Here is a 24,007-nt window from a genome sequence, read left to right as displayed (position 1 = left end):
TCAAGCGCACGGATGCTCTGCTCAGTTGGAGGCAGAGGAGGCTGACGCTGGAAGGGAGAGGCTCAGTTCAGCCAGAGCTCTCACTTTCTTCGTGGAAATGCTTTCAGCACTGTACCAACATCAACCCACATCATCTCAGAATCACCCCGAACCAGATAGGCCAGGCCCACCAATGGCCCACACAGCCAGCCTGGCCATGAGGGGCTCCACTGCGGGAATCGCCGCCAGTGCAGTAACGTCCCCTGGCAAGGCGCCTCTGGGGACATCTGACAGCAAGTGGAGACATTTTCGGCTGTCACAACTGGAGAGAGCTACTGGCATCTAATGGACAGAGATCAGGGAGGCTGCTCAACACTCTACAGTGCACAGGACGGGCCCTGCAATGAAGAAGGATCTGTCCCCAGACGCCAACAGTGCCGAGGTGGAGAAACCCTGCTTAACCCACTCACCTCCTCCTGGATGCCTTCCTTCACGAAACGTCAAGATCCCCGGAGATCTGGCCCCGCCTGACCCCCCTCACCGCCCACACTCTCTCCGAGCACGCCCCATGCCCTGAGTGGGTCCAACTGCCCGGCATGTCCCAGTCAGGCACACACCGCCCCGGCCCCTGCCCCTGCCCCACCCGTTCACATCACCCCGGACTGTAGGGAGGTCGTGCCATAGCCGGCACGAGGGGTCCCTGTTTCCTCGGGATTTTATGAAACACCCCCTTGATGACATGTCTGTGCCCCCAATCCCTGGCAGGGAGCCTCTACCCTCCCTGCACTGCTGTGTGCCGAACTATTCAGACACACATTGTTAATTAAAAATCCCAGGTGAGGGCCGGCCTTGTGGCACAGCAGTTAAGTGCGCACATTCTGCTTTTCGGCGGCCTGGGGTTCACAGGTTCAGATTCTGGGTACGGACATGGCACCACGTGTCAAGCCATGCTGTGGCAGGCGTCCCACATATAAAGTAGAGGAAGATGGGCACAGATGTTAGCTCAGGGCCAGGCTTCCTCAGGAAAAAAAGAGGAGGATTGTCAACAGATGTTAACTCAGGGCTAATCTTCCTCAAATTAAAAAAAAAAAAATCCCAGGTGAGGTGGGCAGAGTGGGCAGCATGCTCAGGAAAGCCTGCTGCCCCAGGGAGTGGGGCCTCCCCATGTTCAGGTCCAGCAGGTTCCGCCGCCTTAGGACCAGAGACAGCACGGGCGACAAGACAGAGACGGGAGAGCCGAGTGGCTCATCCCGGACGGGTCATTTTCAGTCTTGCTTTCACCTCCTATCATTCTGGCGGCATCCTGGCTTCAGGCTGGCTCCTCTAAATGTGCTTACGAGCCCGCCCGCCCTGCGCATGACGTCTCTGCATCTGGAGAAGCAAGAGCCTCCGGCACAGGGACAGAAAGTCACATGGAGACAGCACGGTCCTCCTAGGGGACCAACAGACGGCATCTCTGTGAATATTTCCCTATTGTGGAACGGAGGCAAACCACAGAACGAGGCCGCAGATCTAAGTGTAAGCTGCTGGGTTTCCTCCACCGAATAGCCTCGGGCAAGAGAGGAAACAGCTGGGCTGTGGAGCGGAAAGGCCTCACCCTGCCCCAGGGCCTTGCTCGGCTGGAAGGCAGGCCCTGGAGGCCGAAGCAGGGGTGGCAGAGCACCGCCAACGCCACTCCACTGCTCTTGTTCTCCCTGAGGGAGGCTCCTCCTTCCTCCCAGGGCGCTCTGCAGTGGCGAGTTCGCTCCCCAGTGCTACCTGGAGGGTCGCTGTGAGCAGGTAGGCCCTTGGCTGGCACTCCCTGCATGCAGAGTGATGGCCGAAGATGACACCTGGGCCAGGGGGACCAAGCCAGGGGTCTTGTCCCAGCTCAACTGCACACACTGTCGGTTGGGCCAGATGATGCTGGAGAATGCTGTGTGCAGGTGCTCCGAGGGGGAGACCCAGGCTGACTCAGCCCCATGGCCCAGAGCCCCACCCCCGGCCCTGGGAGGCATGTTTCCACCCCAGCAGGAAGGAGTACGCACTGCGGGCCCTTTCTTGGCTTCCCTGACGTGGAACACGGGTCCCACAGGGTCCTCTGACCCATCCCGACTGGCCTGCCCTCTGCCGGAGGCTCAGCCCCCAGGCCACACACCCCTCCGGGGACCGTGGATCCCTGGTGTCCAGCCTGCGGCCTGAAGAGTGCAGCAGGAAGGGCCAGAGGCTGAGCGCACCGGCTGAGATGCGGGAATGGCTGGACTGCAGGTAGAATGTTCTTGCAAGGCGGCAGCTAAGTGCTCTGGAGCAGAGGGCAGGCGAGAGCTCCACTCTGGCACTTACTTTTCCTTCTCTCTACTTGACGGCAAGTGCAACGTCCCTACAAAAGCCTGGATGTGTCTGGGCCAGAAACCCCTGATCCTGGTCCCCCCATGCTTGAGCCAGGAAGGGTCAGCCTTGCAGGAGCTCTGCTCCCAACATGGGTCCCCGTGGGTCTTGTGGATGCGGGAGAGCCATCTGGACAACGTGAACAGAGAGACTGGGGAAGGCGGCCCCGTCCGTCCGTCCGCCCTGCTGCCTGCAGCAGATTCGGGCCCTGACGTTAGATAGAACAGTCCCTGAGCTCAGAGGGACTGTGCCCCGTGCTGTGGGGACACAGAGGTGCACGGGATGTGGCCCTGCCCCGGGGGCTCCTGACTCTCCAGGACACGGGCGCTGTCTCCTGACCTGTGCCCAGGAGAACGCTGCTGTCCCCCGGGGCCACATCGTGAGAGGCTGGCTGGAAGGAGAGACTTTCTCCAGCGGCGGGGAGAGAAGTGGCAAAAATGATACGACCTAGGGTGAAGTTGGAGGGGCCCGAAGGACACCCCAAGAGGTAGGAAGCCATTCTCCTGAGCAGCCAAATCAGGTATGAGAGGCCCATGGGGTATCAACTGGGGAGAACACGTCATGTAGGTGAAGGCGCCGCGGAGAGAAAAACCCAACTGTGCGACCTCCCGCGAGCCCCCCGAGATTAGACGGGAGCAGAGGCTCTGAGGAGCCGACCTACACTGCTGCTTCTGCACGGCCACGTGAGGCCGTCCCCAGGAGAGCAGCAGGCGGGTGCAGCTCTCACTGGCTGACACGTGTCCCAGAAAGCCAGGGGGCCCCACTAAGGAGAAGATGCCAGTGCCTGAGACAGGGCAGTTACAGCTAATACACCTGTATCCGTGGAGGTCTGTTGTCAGCCACTGAGCCCTGACCCCACTGCCCTGCTGGCTCACATAACCCCTTCATCAAGCAATCGGGCACGGCCCCCAGCCCGGAGATGTACAGACCCCGTTCCCAGGCACTGTGAACGTTCTGTCCTTAGTCCTCAAAATCCAGAGAAGAGCACTCAGCCCCCATGTCGCTTCAGATCTGCAAGCCAGACCCCTCCAGAACTCTCCTTCGCCCTCCTGGCGAATAAGGTGCAGAGTTCCACGCACGCTCAGAACCTGCCTGGCCCCAGCCCCGGGGCAGAGATTGCTGCTGGGGGCCCATGTGGGACGACCCCAAGGAGGCAGAGGGATGGCGGATGACAGACGGGGGAAAGAGTGAGAGGGAGGGGCCTGGTGGCCAGCAGGACCTCAGGCCCAGGCGGTGGGAGGTGGCCGCCAATCACTGGTCTGTCCACAGCTGAACTGCAGTAGATGTGAGAGGCAGGGTGCATCTCCCAGAGAGGCCCCTCGTCCGCCAGCCAAGCTCAAGCCCGAGCCCTGAAGGCCTTCGGGGAGCTGTGGCCAAGCTCCGAGGGTGCCCTGGAGTTTCCCAGGAGGGAGAAAAGTCGTTGGCAAAACCACAACAATGGAAAATGGGGCGTTCTGATGCAAAAACCAAGAAGCCAAATTACAAGTCAATAAACAGCAAAATAAAACAAAACCAAAAATGCCCACACCTTCACGGCATTTCCTCCGGGACCCTCCCGACTCTCCAGTTACATCCAGGTACGAGTGGACGGTTTTGGCTCTCGAGTTGTGTTAGAATAGCCTGGAATTTTAGCCACCAGTAATGACTCGGGCCAAGGCAGCTGCAATGAATAAGCTCTTTCTGGGTCCTTCCCCTGGTGTAGGGTGACTCTGGGGTCCCTGTGTCTCCCCGCCCAGCGCTCCCTGGGGGAGTATTCCTGTCCTGGCACAGGGCTTCGGTATATTTACACAGACCCTCAACAAATGCTCGTTTCCTAAAAAAGTTTCTCAATCAGCATATTTTTTTTAAATTTCAGAGTATAAACGTCCCAAGACAGAAAAGCCACCAGGGCTTTCGTGAAGAGCGCCCCATCCTACCTTGTTGTAATACTGCACTTGCACGGAGTGCCACCGCCCGTCACTCACGCCCCCAGGAACCTGCGGCGCCACCATTGTCGTGGTCTCACCTGCGGGGAGAGGGGTGAGCCAGAGAGAACACAGGTCAACAGACCACTAAGGCTGAACGTCCTTTTGACAGTCTGGACAAATGTTCTTTTCCACCAACTGGAATAACATGTTTGACTTGTAAATGTTTTTAATCTACCGATGTACCACACTGCATCGATTCCCCAATCTTTGGAAACATGAGCTCTGTCTTCCGTATTTTCAGCATTATAAGTAATACCGCAATGAGCATCTTTGTGCATCGTGCAATTCTCCCACAGGACGGATTCCCAGACGTAGAACCCGGGGAGCAGTGCGTCAGCGGGCTGGAAGGTGCCGCACAGGATTAGGGTGAGCTGGACCCACTGAGCGCCTGTCACGTGCTCCAAGAGCAGCTCCTTCCCGCAGGGAAGGCCCTACCTGCTGAGAAGGTGAGCTGCACCTGCTCGTCCACGATCTCCAGGGCAATGAAGTCGTGCTTCTCGTTGAAGCGGCCGTTATAAAGCAGCAGGGCGTTCCTCTCCTGGGTGGCAAACCTGCGGGGCCGAGCGGAAGGACGTCACACAGTGAGTGACCCTGGCACAGAAGGTTTGCAGGCAGCGGGCGCAGAAACGAGGGGCTGCCCAGACTCGACAAGCCCAGCCAGCGGAGGGTGAGAGCCAGGGGCGCACGCAAGAAAGACTCTGGCCCCGGGCACTCATTTTTCTCCTCAGGAGTTGACAGCCCATAAAACCTGATTAACGATGCTCTTTGCTAAAAGTAGCAGGCCAGATTCCATGGGGGAATTTGGTTTCCACGGCGTATACAATGTGAAAAGATTACATTTGCACAAGGTTCTAGGAGGACGACACAGCCGCTATATACAATTAGAGAGATTTGGACGGAAAACTCAAGTAGCACATCTGCTATGGGAAGTAAATGCCCCACGTATGTCTGCCAGGGCACCGGGATGCAGCAGCTTCTTGTGCAAGGGGGCTGGGGTTGATGGACCACCTCAGGGCCCCTTGTCTCCACTACCACATTCCAGCCACACTGTGTCCTTTTGCTCCCAAACACTACACTCTTCTCTGCCCTGGGGCCTTTGTACCTGCTGCTCAGGAATGACGTTCCCTGGCTCTGTGGATCTCTCAGGGGTCACTCCAATTGCACTTTCCCTAACTCATTTTATCTAAATTGTGCCCCACCCCATCAGTCTATTACATCACTCAGTTTATCCTGCGTGTTTATTTGTTAGAATGTGTGATCCTTAAGGGGCGACATTATCACTCTCATTCACTGCTGCCTCCCGGAGCCCAAAACAGGGTCCGGTCCACGTAACACTTAATAATGACGTGCTGAATAAACGAAGGAGTGAGTGAATGAACAGAGGCATGAAAATGAACATACGTGTCAGGCTCTAAGCTTTCAAAGAGTGAAAATCCACTTACTCCGACAAGAGATAAACCTCAGAAACCCTTCTCCACCCACACAGTCCTGAGGAAGTGGCTCCATTAGACCCGAGGGTCCCTGACAGGGGGTCCTTAGACTCCCCAACAGCCGTGGTCACAGAGAACCCGGCAAACCTCCTGAATGAATTCGGGACTACTTCCTGAGCTGGCTGGCTGTCTCTCTCATCAGAGATTAAGTGGGGGAAATTCCTTCTTTTGACTCAAGGTTGGTTTATCCGTTTTCATGCAGCAAGAGTCTGTCGGCACCAGCCTCAGGCATCTGCCCCTTTTCTTTGAGTTACACAAACTCCAGACTTTGAATCCCCTCTGTTTAGAAAGCAGCAAGAACCGATGACAAACTCTCAAGAAAAAATACCCGCATGGCCAAGTGGGCGCTTCGGGCGCGGAGGGAGGAGCAGAGGAAGGGCGCTGAAGCAAGCCTGGGGCCAACTCTACGCCGGGCTTCTCCCCAGCCTCGCGGGCCAGCCCTGCTGCTCTCCGGGGGGCCTCACTGTTGTGGGTGAGGGCGTGGAATGCCCTGGATACCACCCTCGGGGCAGGCACCCGTCCACGCTGGGGACGGAGAGCTAAGAAGGGACCCTGGGCCAAGGGGAGGGTCCAAGCAGCGCAAGTAAAAAGAGGAAAGGCCAGAAACAGAACCGAGACTCAGGGAGGGGGCCGGGCCGGCGGGGAGAACAAAGGCCGGGCGGGGAGGGGAGGAGCGGCAGCTGGGAACGCGGAGCCTGCTCGGCAACCAGAAACCAGAAAGAGGAGACCCGGCCGCGAAAGAACCGGTGGGAACAAAAGCCGTGGCGGGTGCCCCGGCCCACCTTTCTCACGGTGGGGCCCCTCGGAGGAACGGAGGCCCCCGCACCTTCCAGGCCCCACCCCAAAGCAACCACAGCCCCCAAGGTGTAGCTGTTCCTCTGTCAAAATCCTGAGAGGGTTTCTTATGATTCTGCTTTTGAAGTCGTTCCCTGCGGTGGCCCTGACGCCTTAGCCATTGCCACGCATACCAGAAATCACCCATAAATTGCTGCCAAATGCAATCGTCTAAAAATACTGGATTTGACGAGGAAGTGGACATAACGTGACTTTACGTGGATGTGTAATTAAACACTACTTTTTACTTTCTCTAGAGTCTGGGGCCCACAGACTCCCTTCGCTGGTTTCCGGCAGGTTTGCCAGAGGCCTGCCTGTCTCCGGCCCCAGGCCTGCTGGTCACCTTCTAGGTCAGCCTCCCACGGGGACCCCTCCTGCAGCTTATTCGCTGCACCACATGTGATGGAGACACAGGACCGAAAACACAGGATGCCTGTGATTTGGGAGTTGGGCACCCACAGAAGCCCACTGTTTTAAACATCAAGTCATACGGGACACAGCGTGGCCAGAGATCCCATGGGGGAGCCTCACTTTTGGAGGCTGTGCCCACGGGGCAGCCTTCTGAGTGCAGGGCTGGGGGCGGAGGCCAGGGACCCTGCGTTCCAAGCAGGCAGAGCTCCAGAACGCAGGGCCTGGCATACAGGGCCCAGTGCTCGACGGCCTGTGTTAAGGGGTGACACCGCTTGCCCATGCTACAGCCAGAGGAACGGGAGCTGCCATCGGCGCCAGGTGCTTCCTCCACACCCCGAGCCCTCAGGCACGCCCTGGGAAGGGACCCTCATCAGCCATTTCACAGAGCGGTGGAGCCAAGGTGCATGGGCCCAAACGTGGACGACAACCCGAAAACAGTGGGCCTCCACGCGGCCCAAACCTCAGAACCGATTCCAGTCAAACGCTGCTGCCTCCTGGAGAGCCAAGCAGAGCTGTGTCTCCCACCTACCCTCTTCCCAGGCCCCTGGGAAGGGGTATGGCTCTAAGGATCAGAGAGAGAGCCAGGAGACAGGCCCGGGGGCACATGGGCTCCACGGATGGGCCACTCTAACTATTTCATTAAAGCTGGCTCACAGGGAAACTCAGGAAGATGGACGGAACCATGGGAAATGCCTACAAATCAGGACAAGCAGGCCCTGGGCAAACCCGGGGGTCCCACCTGGCAGCCTTGAGACCTTGGACAAATTTCCCAACCTCTCTGTGCCTCAGTTTCCTCTCCTATAAGATAGGGATGAGAGCAGTACCCAGCTCCCAGGTTCCTGTGGGAAGGAAATGGATCCGACATGTGGGTGCCAGGCCAGGCTCAGCAGAAAACCCGTGGGCTGTCGCTGCATGGTCCACACTGAACCCGGTGCTGAGTGGGGCAGAGCCCAGAGGTGTTTCACTGGACACCAGTCTCTCCAAATGAGAGGACGCCATCTGCACTCAATGCTGACGCCCATGCCCAAGAATTTACTGTGGGGCTGGAGCAGACCACGGTGGGCAGGTCCAGGTGCTGCCCGGGTGGCCGCAGGGGTCTGCCCACCTCTGCAGAGGCCCCAGCAGACACCCCAGGCCACTCAGAATGCCCAGAGTGTTCGCCCTCTGCAACTCAACCCCCCTCTCACCCTCCACTGAGCCAAAGAGGCCTCCCCTGGGAGAGCGCGAGGCCCCGGCCGACTCGGAGGCCACAGGTGGGGAACAGCAGGCACTTGTACCTTGTTGGCACGGAACTACCAGCCGGCCACCCAGTGACCCCTGGGCGACTAGGCTGTTGGAACATGGGACAAAAAGCCCCTAAGGAGTTTCAGGCCAGTGGGTAGACAGGCAAGGACAGAGAGCTGGACCTCAATATGGTGACGATGACAGGCACAGTCACCAGGAGCTTGAAGTCAAGAAACATGAGCCAGGGGTCCCCTGTGGTCACTTAAGGTTTCCAAAGGATGTGCATCTGCTCTGGAGACTTTAGCACAACCCGTCTGACACCCAGGACAAAAGCCAGGATCAGGAAGTCTGGCGTGCGTTCCTACCCCAATCAACGAGCCTGCCTGGAGGCCCGTTCAGAGTGAGAAGGTCTGAGCCACAATGCAGAAATCCCGCGGATGATTCAAGCCCCCATGTTAACGGAGTGCCCCCATCAGGACCTTTGTGCCGCAGTCCAGGCAGGCAGTGGCCTGAGCCTGTGAGCAAGGATGTCAGGGGCTGAAGGCTGCAAACAAGCAGACAGTGACCCGACTGTCCAACTTGAGTGGGAACGTAAGCGTCACTTGGCCTGGGTCAGGGGGCTTCCTGGAGGAAGCAGTGGGAGTTGGGCTGTCAGGAGCGGGTGGGGAAACAGCCTGTGTGAGGCTAGGCAGGTCCAGAGTCCATGAGGAAGTGAGGGCAGCCACATTACAGGGCACAAGGTGCCAGAATCAGGGGTCACCAGCCGTCAGGCCATAAAGGGCCCCATGCCCTAAGAAGTTTGGACTGGACAGCCATATGCAAAGAATGACAGTGGATCACTATCTTACACCACACACAAAAATTAACTCAAAATGGATTAAAGACTTGAAGGTACAACTTGAACCCATAAAACTCCTAGAAGAAAATATAGGGAGGACACTCTTTGACATCAATCTTAGCAGCATCTTTTCGAATAGGACGTCTACTTGGACAAGGGAAACAAAAGAAAAAATAAACAATGGGACTACATCAGACTCAAAAGCTCCTGCAAGGCAAAGGAAACAGGAACAAAATGAAAAGACAACCCACCAACTGGGAGAAAATATTTGCAAATCATATATCCGACAAGGGATTAATTTCCAAAATACATAAAGACCTCAAATAACTCAACAACAAAAAAACAACCCGATCAAAAAATGGACAGAAAATATAAACAGACATTTTTCCAAAGAAGATATACAGATGGCCAAGAGGGATATGAAAAGATCTTCAATATCACTAGTCATTAGGGAAATGCAAATCAAAACTACAATGAGATATCACCTTACAGCTGTTAGAATGGCTCTAATTACCAAGACAAAAAACAACAAATGTTGGAGAGGATGTGGAGAAGACGGAACCCTCATACACTGCTGGTGAGAATGCAAACTGGTGCAGCCACTATGGAAAACAGTACAGAGATGTCTCAAAGAATTAAAAATAGAAATACTCTATGACCCAGCTATCCCACTACTGGGTATTTATCCAAAGAACTTGAAATCAACAATTCAAGGAGATTTATGCACCACTATGTTCACTGCAGCATTGTTCACAACAGCCAAGACGTGGAAGCAACCCACGTGTCCATCACCGGATGAATGGGTAAAGAAGATGTGGTATATCCATACAACGGAACAGTACTCAACCATAAAGAAAGACAAAATCGTCCCATTTGCAACAACATGAATGGTCCTTGAGGGTGTTATGTTAAGCAAAATAAGCAAGACACAGAAAGACAAACACCGTATGATTTTACTCACGTGTGGAAGATAAACAAACACGTGGACAAAGAGAACAGATTAGTGGTTACTGGGGGAAGGGGGTTGCTAGGTGGGCGTAAAGGGTAAAGGGGTCCATATGTACGGTGACTGACAAATAATAACATACAACTGAAATTTCACAATGCTATAAACTGTTATGACCTCAATAAAATAAAAAAATAAAACTGAAAAAAAAGAAGTTTGGGTTTTAACCTGGGCGGCCAGCAGGCCTGGCAGGACTGTCACACAGGGACCAACCTGACTCAGGCTGAAAGCAGACGACACCAGTGCTGTCACACCATTGCCACCAGGGAGAGAGGACAGTGGCAGGAGCCAAGGTGCTGGAGACTGGGACAGGGAGAAGTGGCCAGACATGGGAGACACGAGGACGAGAGACTCATGGGACCTGACTGAGATTGAGCGTTAGGGGAGCGGACAAGGAGGGCCCCACTGCCTCGGGCCACCCCACAGATACGGCCCGAGAGATGGCGACAGAGATGAGGGGCTCTTCCCAGATCTGCTGAGTATGAGGCGCCCAGGGGACGTCGAGGCAGAGATGTCAGCGGGCGTGAACATACGCATTTCAACATCCCAGGCCTGCAGAGCTGGCTTTTGCAGTTTATCGGGGCGTAACCGTGCACCCCCCACCCAGAGTCTCCACACTGCTGCCTGTTGTGTGAGCTCTGAGGAATCAGGGCTTCCCTCCTCCAGCACGGACATCGAGGGTCCCTCCTGCTCGACTTTAAGGTCCCTAGGGACCAGAGTCATTTCTGATTCGCCCCTGCTACCCAGAGCGCCTCTCACACCACAGGTGCTCCATAAACGTGTGCTGGAGCAAACTGAGCGCATGCGGCCCCACAGTGCTCACCACCACTGTGAACGCACCACTGTGACACACCTGCGGTCCTCAGAATGGCCCAGGCCTGCTGTGGGAGGGCCTGCCCGCCCCGTCGCCCAGTGCGCTCACCCATATCTTCCAGCTATCCTTTCCCTGGAGTCAGCCAGCCCATACTCCCGGCTCCCTTGGGTCTCAGGGCAACAGGGGTACATCCCGGCCACTTACCTAGAAGACCAGGCCTCGACCGCCGAGCGCTCTGGGGTGCGGCTCACGACAGCACTCCACGGGGCCTGCTGGCTACACTGCAGCCCTCAGCCGTTCAGAGGCAGGACCCCAGGAGAGGAGCCCGCTCCTCTGAGATGCCCCCTTCTTCAAAGGGCAGCTCAGAGGAGGGCATAGGACACAACATTCCTACCAGAAAACTCTGTTGCCCTAAGGGGCCCCCTAAACACTGGCACGAAATGACCAAATATAAAATCCACCATACTCTACGAAGCTAGACCTCATAGAAATCTTTAAAGTGGAAATGATAGATTTTTAAAAATTAAATTAAGCCTATATCTCTTGGAGAAAAAGGTGCAACAATAAAATAAGGACCACAGCACACAATAAGCCAGCATCATCGTGCTAACAGATCAAGGAACCAAAGCTGAAAGTGGTCAGGCCGCACCCCCTTGGGGTCAGGAACCCAAGCCGAGTCTGCCTGATTCCAAGCCGGCTGGTCCCTTTTCCCTCTATCTCTGGCCACTTGCATGTCAGAGATGCCCGAGTGCTGGCAAGTGAGCGGGACCAGAACAGCGAGGGCCAGCTTTGTGGGTGTGTGGCCTGGGCAGTCGGGAAGGGCCCCAGGCCTGGCTTAATGCTCTGTTGTTGCCAACTTGAAATTCTTAATTTTTGAACAAGGATCCCCCCATTCTCAATCTGCATGGGGCCCTGCAATTTAAGTAGGCAGGCCTACAGGCAGCACTGAGCACAGCTACTCTGCTGGCAAAGAACTAGCAGTCGACGAGGTTTCTGTTGTCACCTGAAAGGATGAGAAGCGTGAGACCCGAGGGGCCCCTTTCCCAATGCTCCAGCAATAGGAATTCTTACTCACATGAGGGAAATGGTGAAGTGGAAGCGCTGTCTCAGGCCTCGGAAGGTGACAAAGGACTGGGGCGGGAAGCTCCTGGTGGTCACCTCGCAGTAGGGCCTCTCGAACCCGCCGGCAGGGCACACGCAGTGGAAGCCGCCGATGAGCAGGTTCACGCAGGTGCCCCCATTCTTGCACACTCCGTTGGCACAGCGGCCCGAGCGAGCGTTCACCTCGCAGTGCTCCCCTGGGGACGAGAGCAGAGGCCAGAAGAGGTTACACTACCAGCCCAGGGAGGAGAAAACCAGCCCCCATGGCCCGGAACCATGAGCGACACAATCTGCTACCAAAAGAAATGACGAGACGGGGCCGAGGCTCGCGATAGGGCGTTTCTGAGAAGCACCCCAGAGTCCCTGAAATCAGACATGCGATGTTCTCATTGGAACTACGGCACCCAGCTGCTGGTGGGCAGTCTAAGGATGGTGGGTCAGAGGGTTCCCAGTGAGCACCCCTGGGGAGGTCTCCAGGAAGGAATGCATCAGGTGACGGAGTCACATGAACCCTGCCCCTGCCCCAGGCCTGCCAGGGCCCCCATACTACAGATGGCAGAGGAGCGCGCAGCAACAAACACTTCTCAGCATTCAGCCCCATTCTGAACACCCCGCTGGCTGAGCCAGGCTCTCTCTTGCGAGAGAATGACCTAGAAATAAGGAGACTAAGAAGACGGCCTCATGCCAACCCCGCACACCCATGTCTGCTGCGACGGCTGAGCACACCAGAGCCTTGACCTAGGCTCTGGGCACGCCAGGATCACACTGTGCCCTAGGGCCTCTTGCCGCGCCCGCCGTCCCCACTGCCTCTCATGCACACCCTCCGGCCCGTTCAATGCTGGATTCCAATTGGTTCCCAGTCATGTCTGTCTCTCCCACTGGCCTGTGAGCTCCCTGAGGGCAATGCCTCTGTGCTCCAGTGTCCTCCCCTGAGCCTAACCCCTCAGTGATGGGAGGGTTCCAGAAGCTTTCCCAGAAAGACTGACCCCGCCTGCCCCCAGGCATGGCTCTTGAGAAGGTAGATCTCCGCCCGGAGTCTGTTTCTCAGGGAGGCCAACCTCCGACCGTGTGGATTTTAGCGAGCTCAATAATTGATCAGTGTAAGAAAATCCTTTCAGTCCTCAAGGGAACATCTCAAATGAGCTTTTTGAGGAGCAGGGGAAACTGATCCGTAGTTAGCATAACAATCATCAGAAAGCAACGGTGCTCCTGAGAAATCTGAGTCTTCCTCTCCTTCCCCCAAGGACCCCCCCATCTTCACCTCCAGGCTGCAACACCTAAGAATGCCTAACAGCTAGGCGAAGGTGAGCCCAGTCTGAGCCCCGTGAAAACAAGGAGGAAAGCGGAAATCACGGACGTCTCCCTGAATCACGACCGTGCAGGGCAGTGATCTCCAGGGCTGAGCCCACCCCCGGGGCCAGGCAGGGCTCGGGTGGGTTCTTTTTCCTCCCCCTGCTTCCAACCAGGCAGGTCAAGGCAGCAGAGGCCAGAGGCCCCAGACAGGCCATCCACCTGGGCAGGGGCTGCCCCCCAGGGTCGTGTGGCCAGAGAGGTTTCACACCCGCTCAGAAGGGAAAGAAAAAGGACGGCAGACCCTGCCCTCGGCTCCGCCATCCATGGAAACCATTTCATCCCCCCGGCCCGGCTCCTGGGTTACCAGGGTGCCCTGCCGGCCACATAAGGCTGGGTTCCAGCACTCTGCCAGGCAGGCCGTGCACACACACACACACGCACAACCTCACATACGTGCCCACACATGCATACACACACACACAACTACACACCTTACACATGTGTCTACACACATGCACACATGGCTTCACACTCATACCTGCATGCTCACACTCTTACACACACCCTCACTCACACGCAGCCACACCCTCACACACACTCACTCGAGCTAGTCAGTGCTCCTGGCCTCTTCTCCAGGTGGGCGGCCTGTAGTCTTCTTGAATTCCATGCATTAATTTTAAATGCTTAGCTTAAGGCGTATTTGTTCTTCTTCACAGACTTCAAATTCTCTAATCTCTACTTTTAAAATATATGTGACATTTGGGAGTGTTTGCTTTCCAAGTTCCAGCTTGGCATGTCGGTGGCCAAGTACAGCGTATTGTGGGAGAATAAAGCTGCTGTGAGAGCACAGGGCGGGGTGCGCCCCTCGAACCGTGACCTCGAACAAAGGGAGGCCCAGTACAGCCCTTCCCACAGCGCTCGCCCTGAGGTGTTCCAGCATGCCACCCATCCGGGCTCTGGTCCAGGTGGTCCAACACTCGCCCAGATGGAAGGGAGGCGCCGCGTCCCCACCGCCAGCCACCACTGCTTCCTCGCTCTGCCTTCGCCGTTGACAGGGACCTCTCACCCAAGGGCTCCCTTTCCTCGCCTGGCCTCTGCGATGTCCTGGAAAAGACCACCTCCCACTGTGGCCCAGAGAGAGGAAGGCCCCATGCACCCACTGGGAGAGCTCTTTGCTCAATTCTGGAAGATCTGAATGTGACTTTCCTGCCCAGGACTCTTGCTTCCAGATACGGTTTTTAGCGGCTGCAGGGAAACCGCAGGCGGCCCATGCGGACGGGAGGACGACAGCAGCCGGAACTCGTCCTGCCCAAGCCACGGGGGGACTACACGTTCAGACACTGCGGATCGACCAGCTGCCTTTCAAGCGTCTGGCTGTCCCGTAGAAAGGGTGTAATGAATGCGAGGGGTTACTCTGTCCCTCCACCGAAAGGATCCTGCTGTTTTAAATAAGCTACAGACAAAGCTAAGTCTCAACAAAGTACAAGAAATTTGGTGGCTTTAAACGACAGACATTTATTCTCTCAGTCCTGGGGGCCACAAGTCCAGAAGCAAGGTGTCGGCAGGGCCATGCTCCCTCTGGGGGCCCCAGCGGATCCTTTTACCTTTTCTGGCTCCTGGTGGCTCCCGTGGTCCTTGGCCTGTGGCTGCATCGTCCCATCTCTGCCTTGTCATCACATGGCGGTCTTCCCCGCGTCTCAAATCTCCCTCTCCTTTCTCTTATAAGGACACCAGTCACTGGATTTAGGGTCTACCTGAAATCTAGGATGATTTCATCTTGAGAGCCTTAACTAATAACATCTGGAAAGACCCTATTTCCAAACGAGGCCTCATTCTGAGGTTCTGGACACCAGTTTGGGGGGATACCACTCAATCGACTATAGCAACCCTCTGTGTTTGTCCTAAAATTACAGTCATAGTAAGTTTTGGCCTCTGCAAACACAGCGCCCTGAGGTGAGGCAGCACTGACCCTGCGGGGCTGTGTTCCCCGGCTTCCAGAGTGACTGGCCAGGCTCTGGTTTCTCTGCCCTCGGGAGATGCTCCTCCCTGGCCTTTTCCGCCCGGCCAGTAAGGAGTGGAGCACTGGGCCAGGCCCACACACCCAACCTTCCAACCACTGCTCCCCTTGTTATCTCCCCTGCAAACCCAGACCTCAACTCTGACCTTCCCCTCGCCAAACCTGTTCTCCTCCAGGTCACCCACTTGGGGAAGGGTCCTGACATCTGTCCAGGGATGCAAGCCACCCTCCTTCTCCCTTGTTCCCATCAGTGCCATCTCCCAGAGTCCCGTGTCATGATCTCCACGGCCACCCGCACCCTAGGCTATGCCGCCCCCATCTGCACAAGCACAGTGGCTTCCCCTCCGCACCCAGCCGCTCTTCACCTCACAAACTGCCTGCTCTCCGCGGAACACCAGAGAGAGCTTTTCAGAATGCTGACCGGGCCACGTGCTGGCTTAGAATCAATGCCGCTGCTCCGTGAAGACCCGCTACCCCCACCTCGGGGCCTGGCCCTCAGCCACATGCCCAGCCCCATCTGCACCACACTCGCCCACTGCGCATACGTGGTCTCTGGCCTAACAGCAGCTGGGCATTCAGTGGGCTAATGTAAGTGGCCCTGTACACACCCGGTAGGTACATACTCATACACGCTCACCACTATCAACAATGATAACCCAATGGTGACCATATTCCTCTGAGCCTGGCATCCTCTCTCCTGGCCTCTGCATAGCTTCTCCGTGCCTGGATGCTGTGCCATCTCAGGCACGCCCCCCAACAGGAGGCTTCGCCTGCCGGCCTCACCAGGTCCAGGGCGCCCATGGCAGACTCTGATGGATGCAGAATCTCCCGTCTAGTGAGCACCCATCCCAGCTCCAGGGTGACACCCACCGTGCGACTGTTCGTTAGCATCTGTCTCTGCAGGCTCTGGGGCAGGGGCACGTCTGTTTTGGGGCCAAGTCTAAGAATATCCAGCACACAGAGGATGCCTAATGCATGCCTTCTGTGTGTATACAGGGCCTACGATGACCGCCCAGCACAGAGAGGGGGCCTGACAGACGCCAGACATGGAGAGTGCGCCCGATGAGTGCCCGGCACACAAGCAGGCACTCAACGGATGCCTGTGAAATGAAGTCATAAATGCCAGGATTTCCCCAATTCCAAGCCAGTGATTAATGCTTGTACAAAATTATAAAACCTACATGATTCACGTAGTTGATTCAAATATGCTGATGTAATGAATGAAGAATTATCTTACACTTGACAAGAACTTAGGCTTTTTCTCCAGCGTGTCTTCTGCGCGGTGGTGTGCTGGCAAATCCTACCAGCCAGCCCTCCGCCAGGAGAGCCCTCACCTGTGACACTTGCCTATATCCACAATGTACCTGCTCACGTCACAGCCAATTCCAAGCTACCAATTTGAGATCACTGAACTCAGTTGGGAAGAGATGTGAAAGGATAGTTTTTAATTCTTAAAATCATTTTACCGGAAGTAAATAATTTGGATCAAGTTTAGTGAGCCCTATATCTTTAATTTTTTTTATAAAGCTCTTAGAAGAAACATTACTTTAATGAAACAAATGTTCTCGGATGTGCTTACTATCAAGATTTAACTGTATCTTTCCTTTTTTGGGAATTCTCAGTCCAAATAAATTTAGGCTTCTCCCTATGTCCTAGTGTTCTGCTTGGAGTCAAACGCTTGCTCTGAGTCATTCTAAACCTGGGAGAACACCCCATCCTCCTGCTGTGCACCCGCCCCACGCCAAGGATCGTGTTCACTTGAGCCAAGTGACAGCCTCGCTCAATAATGCATGCAGCGCGGCAGTCCCCCGATATGAGAGACGCAGGGCCCAGCCTCCTGGCCACGGCTGCAAACACAGAACCCCACATAGAAATTTCAGAAGGGACCTCCCTCCACCCCGGAAAAAGCATTCTTAACTGCAAAACAGAAGCTCCCAGGAGTCGAGGCCCCTCCAGCCCCCACGGCCTCATGTACATCCCCGTCACTGGATGCCTGTCCCATACCACCCTTGGGGCTGAGCGTGAGGGGACACTGCCTGTCTGCCTGGGGACCCCAGCCTGCAATGCCAGAGGCAAAGACCCTCGGTTTGAGGGCTTTAGTCCCCTGGAGAAGCCCCAGCTTCACGGGGCTTAGGCCAAGGGCTCCCCTGCAAGGCGTGTGCTGAGAGCACAGGGTTCCAGAGGACAGGGTGAGGCCCGGCCACACCCCAGCCGGGTCCGTCCCTGCACAGTTCTCACGGCGCCCTGCTCTGGGAACTCTTACATGCCCCCATCTTACAGACGAGGAAACTGAGGCTCGGCGCAGTGTATAAAACATACTACTTCTTGTATGCAACAAAAAAATATTCTTTAAAATTAAGGGAAATAGAGGAGAAACCCAGTGCCAGGGTGGGAGAGCCTCTGAGCTGGGCTCTGCAGGAATGTCTGTGGAAGGTGGAGAGAGGAGTACAGAGATCACTCAGGCCCAGTGAGGGCCCAGTGAGGGCCCAGCAGAGGCACAGGACCCACAGGTGGAAGCCAGACACTGGGTGACAGGCGCCCACCTGGTCAGGTCTATGAACACAGAAGTGGGTAACGGAGCCTTGGCCTCACTACATAGAGAACGGGTGGGGAAGCGGGGCACGGCCGAGGGAAGGGAGGAGGCATAGGATCAGGGTGTGTGTGTGTGTGTGTGTGGTGTATGCATGGTGTGTGGTATGTGTGCACACGTGTGTTGTGATGGTCCCGGCAGGTCTGGGAGAGAAGGGCAGGGCTGGAACCAGAGAGAGGCTGACATGAACCAGTTCCTGCGCCTGCCAAGAATTTGCCCTGGGGGCTGCTCCCAGATAGGGGGAAGAGAGAGGCCTAGGCCTGCGGGGAGAGGGAGCACAGCCGGGCCGAGACCCTCAGGCCTGGAGGGAAAAGACGAATAAATATTTGATGACTTAAGTTTTTCAATAAATAAAGAGACAATTGCCTTCTAGTCCTAAGAAACAGCTAAGGGCTTCGAACTAGAAAAACTAGAATTTCCAGAGGCCGCGAGGGTAGGACTCGGGCATGAAGCATCTTTGCACTTGAGGCCTGAAGTTTAGGCAGAATTAAAGACACGCGTGGCCCGCAGAGAACGGGGCGTCCGGAGGGAGCGTAGCGCCGGGAGACGCGGACACGGACAATTCAGAGTCGGTCCTCAGACACAAACACACCGACCTGAAGACAACCCCAGGCCCTCCGTCCTCACTGGACGTGAGGATACAGAGAGGGGTCCGGCATCCTAACAAGAAGACAGGATCCAACAGCCTGACTCCCATCAGCAGCTTCATGACCTGAGGAAGCACAAAGGGCAGGGTACACTACAGGGTCTGAAAAAGGGAGGGTGCGTCACAAATAATTAGACACTGTGAAAATTCGCCCACCCATCCTTCCATCCACCCAGGGCAACAGCACCCACTTCACCAAATCCCCCACAGCACCGAGGCCGGGGACAGAGGTTTCCAGAGCAAGCTCCTGACCGGTGCCTCAGTTTCCCCAGCTAGAAATCCCTCCCTGAAGGCAGGATTTCTGTTCTTTGCCCTGGAGCTGTCCCCAGCACCTAGGAGGCTGGTATCACGGTGAAATGAGCTAATTCTGTGAAGCTCTGAGCTGAGCACCCGGCATGGGGTGCTCTATTCTGACTCCCCGTTATTAACTGACTTCCTGAGACGGAGGCCTCCCCTGTCCAGCCCTGGCCCCTACAGCCCCTCTCCCCTGCCCCAGCTCTCTTCCAACCTTCCACCCTCTCAGTTCTGCTTCCATCACCTCCTATGGCCCCTCCCAAGTTTCAAACTTGTTTGATGGTCTCACCTCCTGGTGACCGGCTCTGCCCCGGAGCCCTCACCCCCATGGGGCCAGCAGCCAGGAGAGGCCTCTGCAAAGACCCTGACCCCCCACTCACCCCCCCTGACGCCCCACCAGGAGGGAGGGGAAGCCGGAAGTCCACACCACCTGTCCCAGGTGGGGCCTTCTTGGGATGAGTTCATTATTGTCTTCGAAGTAAATTCCGAGAGCCCCAGACACACCCATTTTTAAAAATACAAATAAAAAATGCATTCCAGCAGCAAAGAATAACAACCAGCTTACGCACGGCTTCGGTTTCCTTACAGGAGTCACCCACACGCTGGAGGGGAGGAACCGGGTGAACCTGAATCGTCGGTGTGCATTTTAAACTCCTGGGGCTTCAAGCAGGATCCCAGCCCTTGGCCCGCCAGTCCCGGCCCGGAGCCACAGCTGGGGACCCCTCCTTTCAGAAAACGGTTGTCCTCCCCACCCTCCCTCTCCTCACACCCATCATTGGGTGGGGGGGGTGGGCGGCAGAAAGGAACCAACCCTGAAGTGTGCTGCACGGTGGCCCTATAAGGCATGCCCAGGCTCTAATTCCCCGAACCTGGGAATATCAGCTCAGACGGCAAGAGAGAAGATCGCCTCATGTGAGGATCTTGAGATGAGAAGACCCTCGTTATCGGGGTGGGCCCTCTGTAATCATACATGTCCTCACGAGGGAGGGGCAGGCAGAGTTTAGAGACAAGAGGAGGCCACGTGAGGACGGAGGCACAGACTGATGGGGCCACAAGCCAAGAACGCCTGAGGCCACCAGAGGCTGGAAGAGACAAGAAGTACCCTCCTCTGAAGCCGTCAGAGAGAGCGCGGCCCTGCCCGCAGCTTGACGTCAGAATTCTGGTCTCTAATTCTCTAGAACAGAGAATTAACTTCTATCGTGGTAAGCCCCTGGTTTGTGGTCATTTATTACAGCAGTCAGGAAACGGCCACAAATCCTAAACACACCGAGGGAACCAGCCAGATTCAGCAGAAATCTTCTGGGGACAGTCCCCCAGAGAAAGCAGTGCCCCTTAAACCTCTCAGCATCTCTCAAGCCTCAGTGGACCCGGAGCCGCTGGAGAGAAAGCGCCCTCTTGTCCCCGAGGCCTGTGGGGTGCCCCAGCTGGCAGCAGCTGAGGACCCAGGAGGTGCCAAATGAACACAACACACGTGGATTTCAAGAGTCTTGGCTGCCAGACTGGGGCGGGAGGAGGCCAACCAGAGGGGGCCCTGGACATGTGCACATGAGATGTCTGGGGCACTGGGGGAGGGTCAGCCGAGCTGACCACCAGGACCTGACGCCCAGAACCCCAGCTCGACTCCCTCAACAAGACGCTTCCAGCCCCCTAAAAGCAAAGGCAGGGTCTTCCTGAGCCAGGGGACGGGCGGGGTCATGGGTTCAGAAGGATATTGGATATTGGGTTCAGGAGGCTCCAGGACCCTGGATGAGGCAGAGCCTGGAGGAGGGTCCTGACCTGGGCAGCCTGGGCCCCAGCCAATGTGCCCTGGGTGCTGATGGGACGCAGCCTTCACATTGCCCTGGGGCCCGAACCCACACTGAGAAGCCAGAGTCCCAACATAGGGTCGTCCAGGGCTCCCGTGTGCCCTTCTGGGCTCCTGCAGCTGCCACTCTCCAGGGACCATGGGGGGGGGGGACTACACAGCCTGAGAACAGCCTTGTCAAGAGGCCCCCAGCTTTGGGAGAGGTCCCCCGGGGAGCCCCTGGGATGGCCAGCCTCTTGGCCAGGACGTCCGTCCTACCTATCTCAAGAACCAGCTCCAGGAGGACATCTCGGACATAGGACCATGATTTAGTTCTAAGGACACAGGGACATCAGAGGGAGGGAGCGAGGGCGGGCCTGGGAAAGTCTCCTAGAGAGAGGGGATGGGCAGGTGGGGATGGGCCAGCCCTGCACCCTGGGGGAAAGGGAGGCACAGGGCTCGGCCCCTGCTGGTGGGCATGGCACTAAGGGGTGGGTGAGGGAGGGAGGGAGGGAGGGAGGCTGAGGGTCTGGGCATGCTCCTGCTGACCGTGCGGAAGACGACCTATGGGTGGAAGGTAAACCTGGCAGCTGTGTGCAGCGGGGCTGGAAAGGTGGCCCCACTCCTTTATCAGTTCGTAGGGAAACCGCGCCAACTCTCAAACAGCAACGTGTCCAAACTCAGCTGGAATGCTAACTAAAGCCTTAATCACCCATGCAAACAGCAGCTCAGCACCCCCCACCTATGGCTCGAATTCCCCTTCCTGCGTGGTGCTGGGAGGAGAGAGAGTTCCTTGGGACAGATCACTGTCCAGAAAAAAGAGCACCTAATTCACCCAGAGTCAGGAGAACAGCCAGAGTACCCTCCTTAACACAAACTCCCTCCCTCCAGCTGTGCGTGGCCAGCTCTATGGAGCAAGCCTTGCCTCGCCTCACTACCCTGGCCCCGCAGGCCCCCCACCCCGGGAGTGTGACAGAGAGATGTCTGTCTGTCTGCACCAGGGAAAGCTCAGGAGGGGGCAACGGGCAGTGGGTGCGAGCAGAGAATACTCTCCCTGGGGAAGTCTGGGGCTGTCACTCTCGGGCCAGGGGCTCAAACTGGACTCCCAGCAATGCCCGATGGCCCACCACGCTGTGCCTCCAGAGAAACAGTGGGGGACAGCCAGCCCCGACCACGGTGCCGATGGCAAAGGCCTCGCTTACTCATCTTCCCACAAATATTTACGAGTGCCAAGTGGTGCCAGACACTGGTGGGAGCCGGGAGTGTGGTCAGCAGAATGAGGAAGCCCCCAAGGACATCCATGTCCCACGCCCCGAAGCGTGAGGATGTGACCTCACACTGCAAGAGGGACTTCGCAGGGGTGTTCAGTTAGGGATCCTGAGACAGGGAGCTTGTCCTGGATGACTGGGGACCTGAGGTGATGACAAGGGTCCTCAAGAGGCACAGGGGAGCATGAGGGTCAGCAGTGGGAGCTGTGAGGACAGAGCAGAGGCTGGAGTGAGGTGAGGCCGGGCCATGAGCCAAGCAGTGCAGGCGGCCTCTGAGGCTGGAAAAGGAGAGAGTCCCCCAGAGCCTCCAGAAGGGACTTAGAAGAAACGTGTACTGTTTCAGCCACTCGTCTGTGGGACTTCATCACAGCAGCCGCAGGACACCAGCTGACGGGTGAACGGGGAAGCCCAGTCCTTGCTCTCACGGAGCCCACATTCTGGCTGTTTCTGCAGAAGCAGCTGCTCTCCACAGGCACACGCCCCGGACGCCCACAGCCTGCACTGCGGGGACCCAGCAGGACCCAGCCAGGAGCCCCATCCTGGCATGGTGTGACATCACAGGGAGGTCCTGACTGCATGTGGCACGTCCTTGGGTCACTTCACCGGCCACAGTCAGACATCTCAGTGTATGCTTTTGCTCCTCGCTGACGCAGGCCCTGCGCCCAGCTATCCCAACCTCCGAGAAGCTGGCTGGGTGGGACGTGGGGAACTTCCGTGCTCTTGTGTTCAGAAGTCTAAAGGCAAATAAACCACAGAAGCCTGTCTCCTGCCCAGGAGCACCCTCTGGTTCAGCAGAAGCTCCACAAGCATGTTGACAAGAAGTGGTCACTACCACTGACCACCGGAAGCCCTGAGGCAAGTAGAATTGCGTCCTCCCAGATCACACGCTCAAGTTCTGACCTCTGGTACCTATGAATGCCACCTTATTGGGAAATAGGTCCTGGGGTCAAGTTAAAATGAGATTATACTGGATTACGGTGGGTCCTAAACCAATGACAAGTGTCCTTATAAAAAGAGGGGAATTTGGACAAAGACACAATATACACAGGGAGAAGGCAGTCAGAGGACAGAAGCAGAGACTGGAGGGGCACATCTATGAGCCAAGGAACACCTGAGGCCTCCGAAACCCAGGAGAGGCAGGAAGGGTGGTCCACTGGAGCCTCCCGGGGGAAAGTGAGCTTGTTGACACCGAGATCTTGGACTTCTGGCTCCAGAACTGTGGGAGAAACTGTTTCTGTTGTTTGAAGCTACCCAGTTTGTGGTCCGCTGTCACAGAAGCCCCGAGGAGGAACGCAGGTCTATCTGAGGATCATCCTTGTCCCCAGCGGCCGGCTGTGCACACACACGCTGACCATGGGAGGAGGACGCTAATTCTGTCCGTCAAAAGCCCCAGCATTTGGGGCAAAGAATTTCATGGAAGAGGACAGGGGATACCTGGTTAAATTTATCCACACCAAGATCTCTCAGTATATGATTTTAATGGAAAATGAAGACACCCAGAAGCAATAATGCCCTGGCTTCACGATAATGTACCAGAGAAAGGTTGGAATCTGTAGAAAGAGCTAAATGGAAAGACTTGGAAAGGTGCTAAAGGGAGAAAAACTTGAAGTAATCCTGAATATCTGAAAAGTACAATTTCCTAAGAAAGGATTCTGTTTCTGCTTTCTTTGAGATTTTAATTATAGGCTAGGTAATGATTTTTATTTCAGATGATAATTAACTCTCTGGTTTAAGGACTAAATTCAACTTGACGAGGAATATTCCGAAGTGGGGCTTTAATCCCGTAAATTGCAGGAGGTGCTGGCAAACCTGACTTCTCCGTGTATTAGGGGAACGTCGCCCGGCAGCGTGAGAGCGCGGCTCAGAACGCGCGCAGCGTTTCCAGTCTGATGGAGGCACAGGGCTTTTGGCTCGGGACCGTTTATTTAGTATATTAGTGTATCACAGGATGATGGAAACACCATTACTCTGGCAGAAGAATTCAAGACAAAACGTAGAGTTGGAGTAATGAGCGTGTTTTATAACAGAATCAGAGAAGAGCCAGAATTGATTTTAAACTTTCTCCCACGAACAGAAAAGATGATT

General features: G+C 56.1%; 1 protein-coding gene across 2 annotated transcripts in view; it reads right to left on the bottom strand.

The window, feature by feature from the left end:
- The window catches only part of CELSR1 (cadherin EGF LAG seven-pass G-type receptor 1), a 150,210-nt gene that overhangs the window by 63,966 nt on the left and 62,237 nt on the right, over window positions 1-24,007 (bottom strand). For both annotated transcript variants that reach the window (XM_014864366.3, XM_044777684.2), the window contains exons 3-5: window positions 12,006-12,228; window positions 4,749-4,864; window positions 4,263-4,351 (exon numbers count right to left, since the gene is read on the bottom strand). In XM_014864366.3, the coding sequence (XP_014719852.3) occupies window positions 4,263-4,351; window positions 4,749-4,864; window positions 12,006-12,228 (428 nt within the window). The remainder of the gene's footprint in view (window positions 1-4,262; window positions 4,352-4,748; window positions 4,865-12,005; window positions 12,229-24,007) is intronic.

The sequence above is a fragment of the Equus asinus genome, chromosome 4, assembly GCF_041296235.1.
Source record: "Equus asinus isolate D_3611 breed Donkey chromosome 4, EquAss-T2T_v2, whole genome shotgun sequence".
Classification (NCBI taxonomy): domain Eukaryota; kingdom Metazoa; phylum Chordata; class Mammalia; order Perissodactyla; family Equidae; genus Equus; species Equus asinus.
Note: the sequence above shows the minus strand (reverse complement) of the source record. Positions and strands in the feature narration are given on the sequence as shown.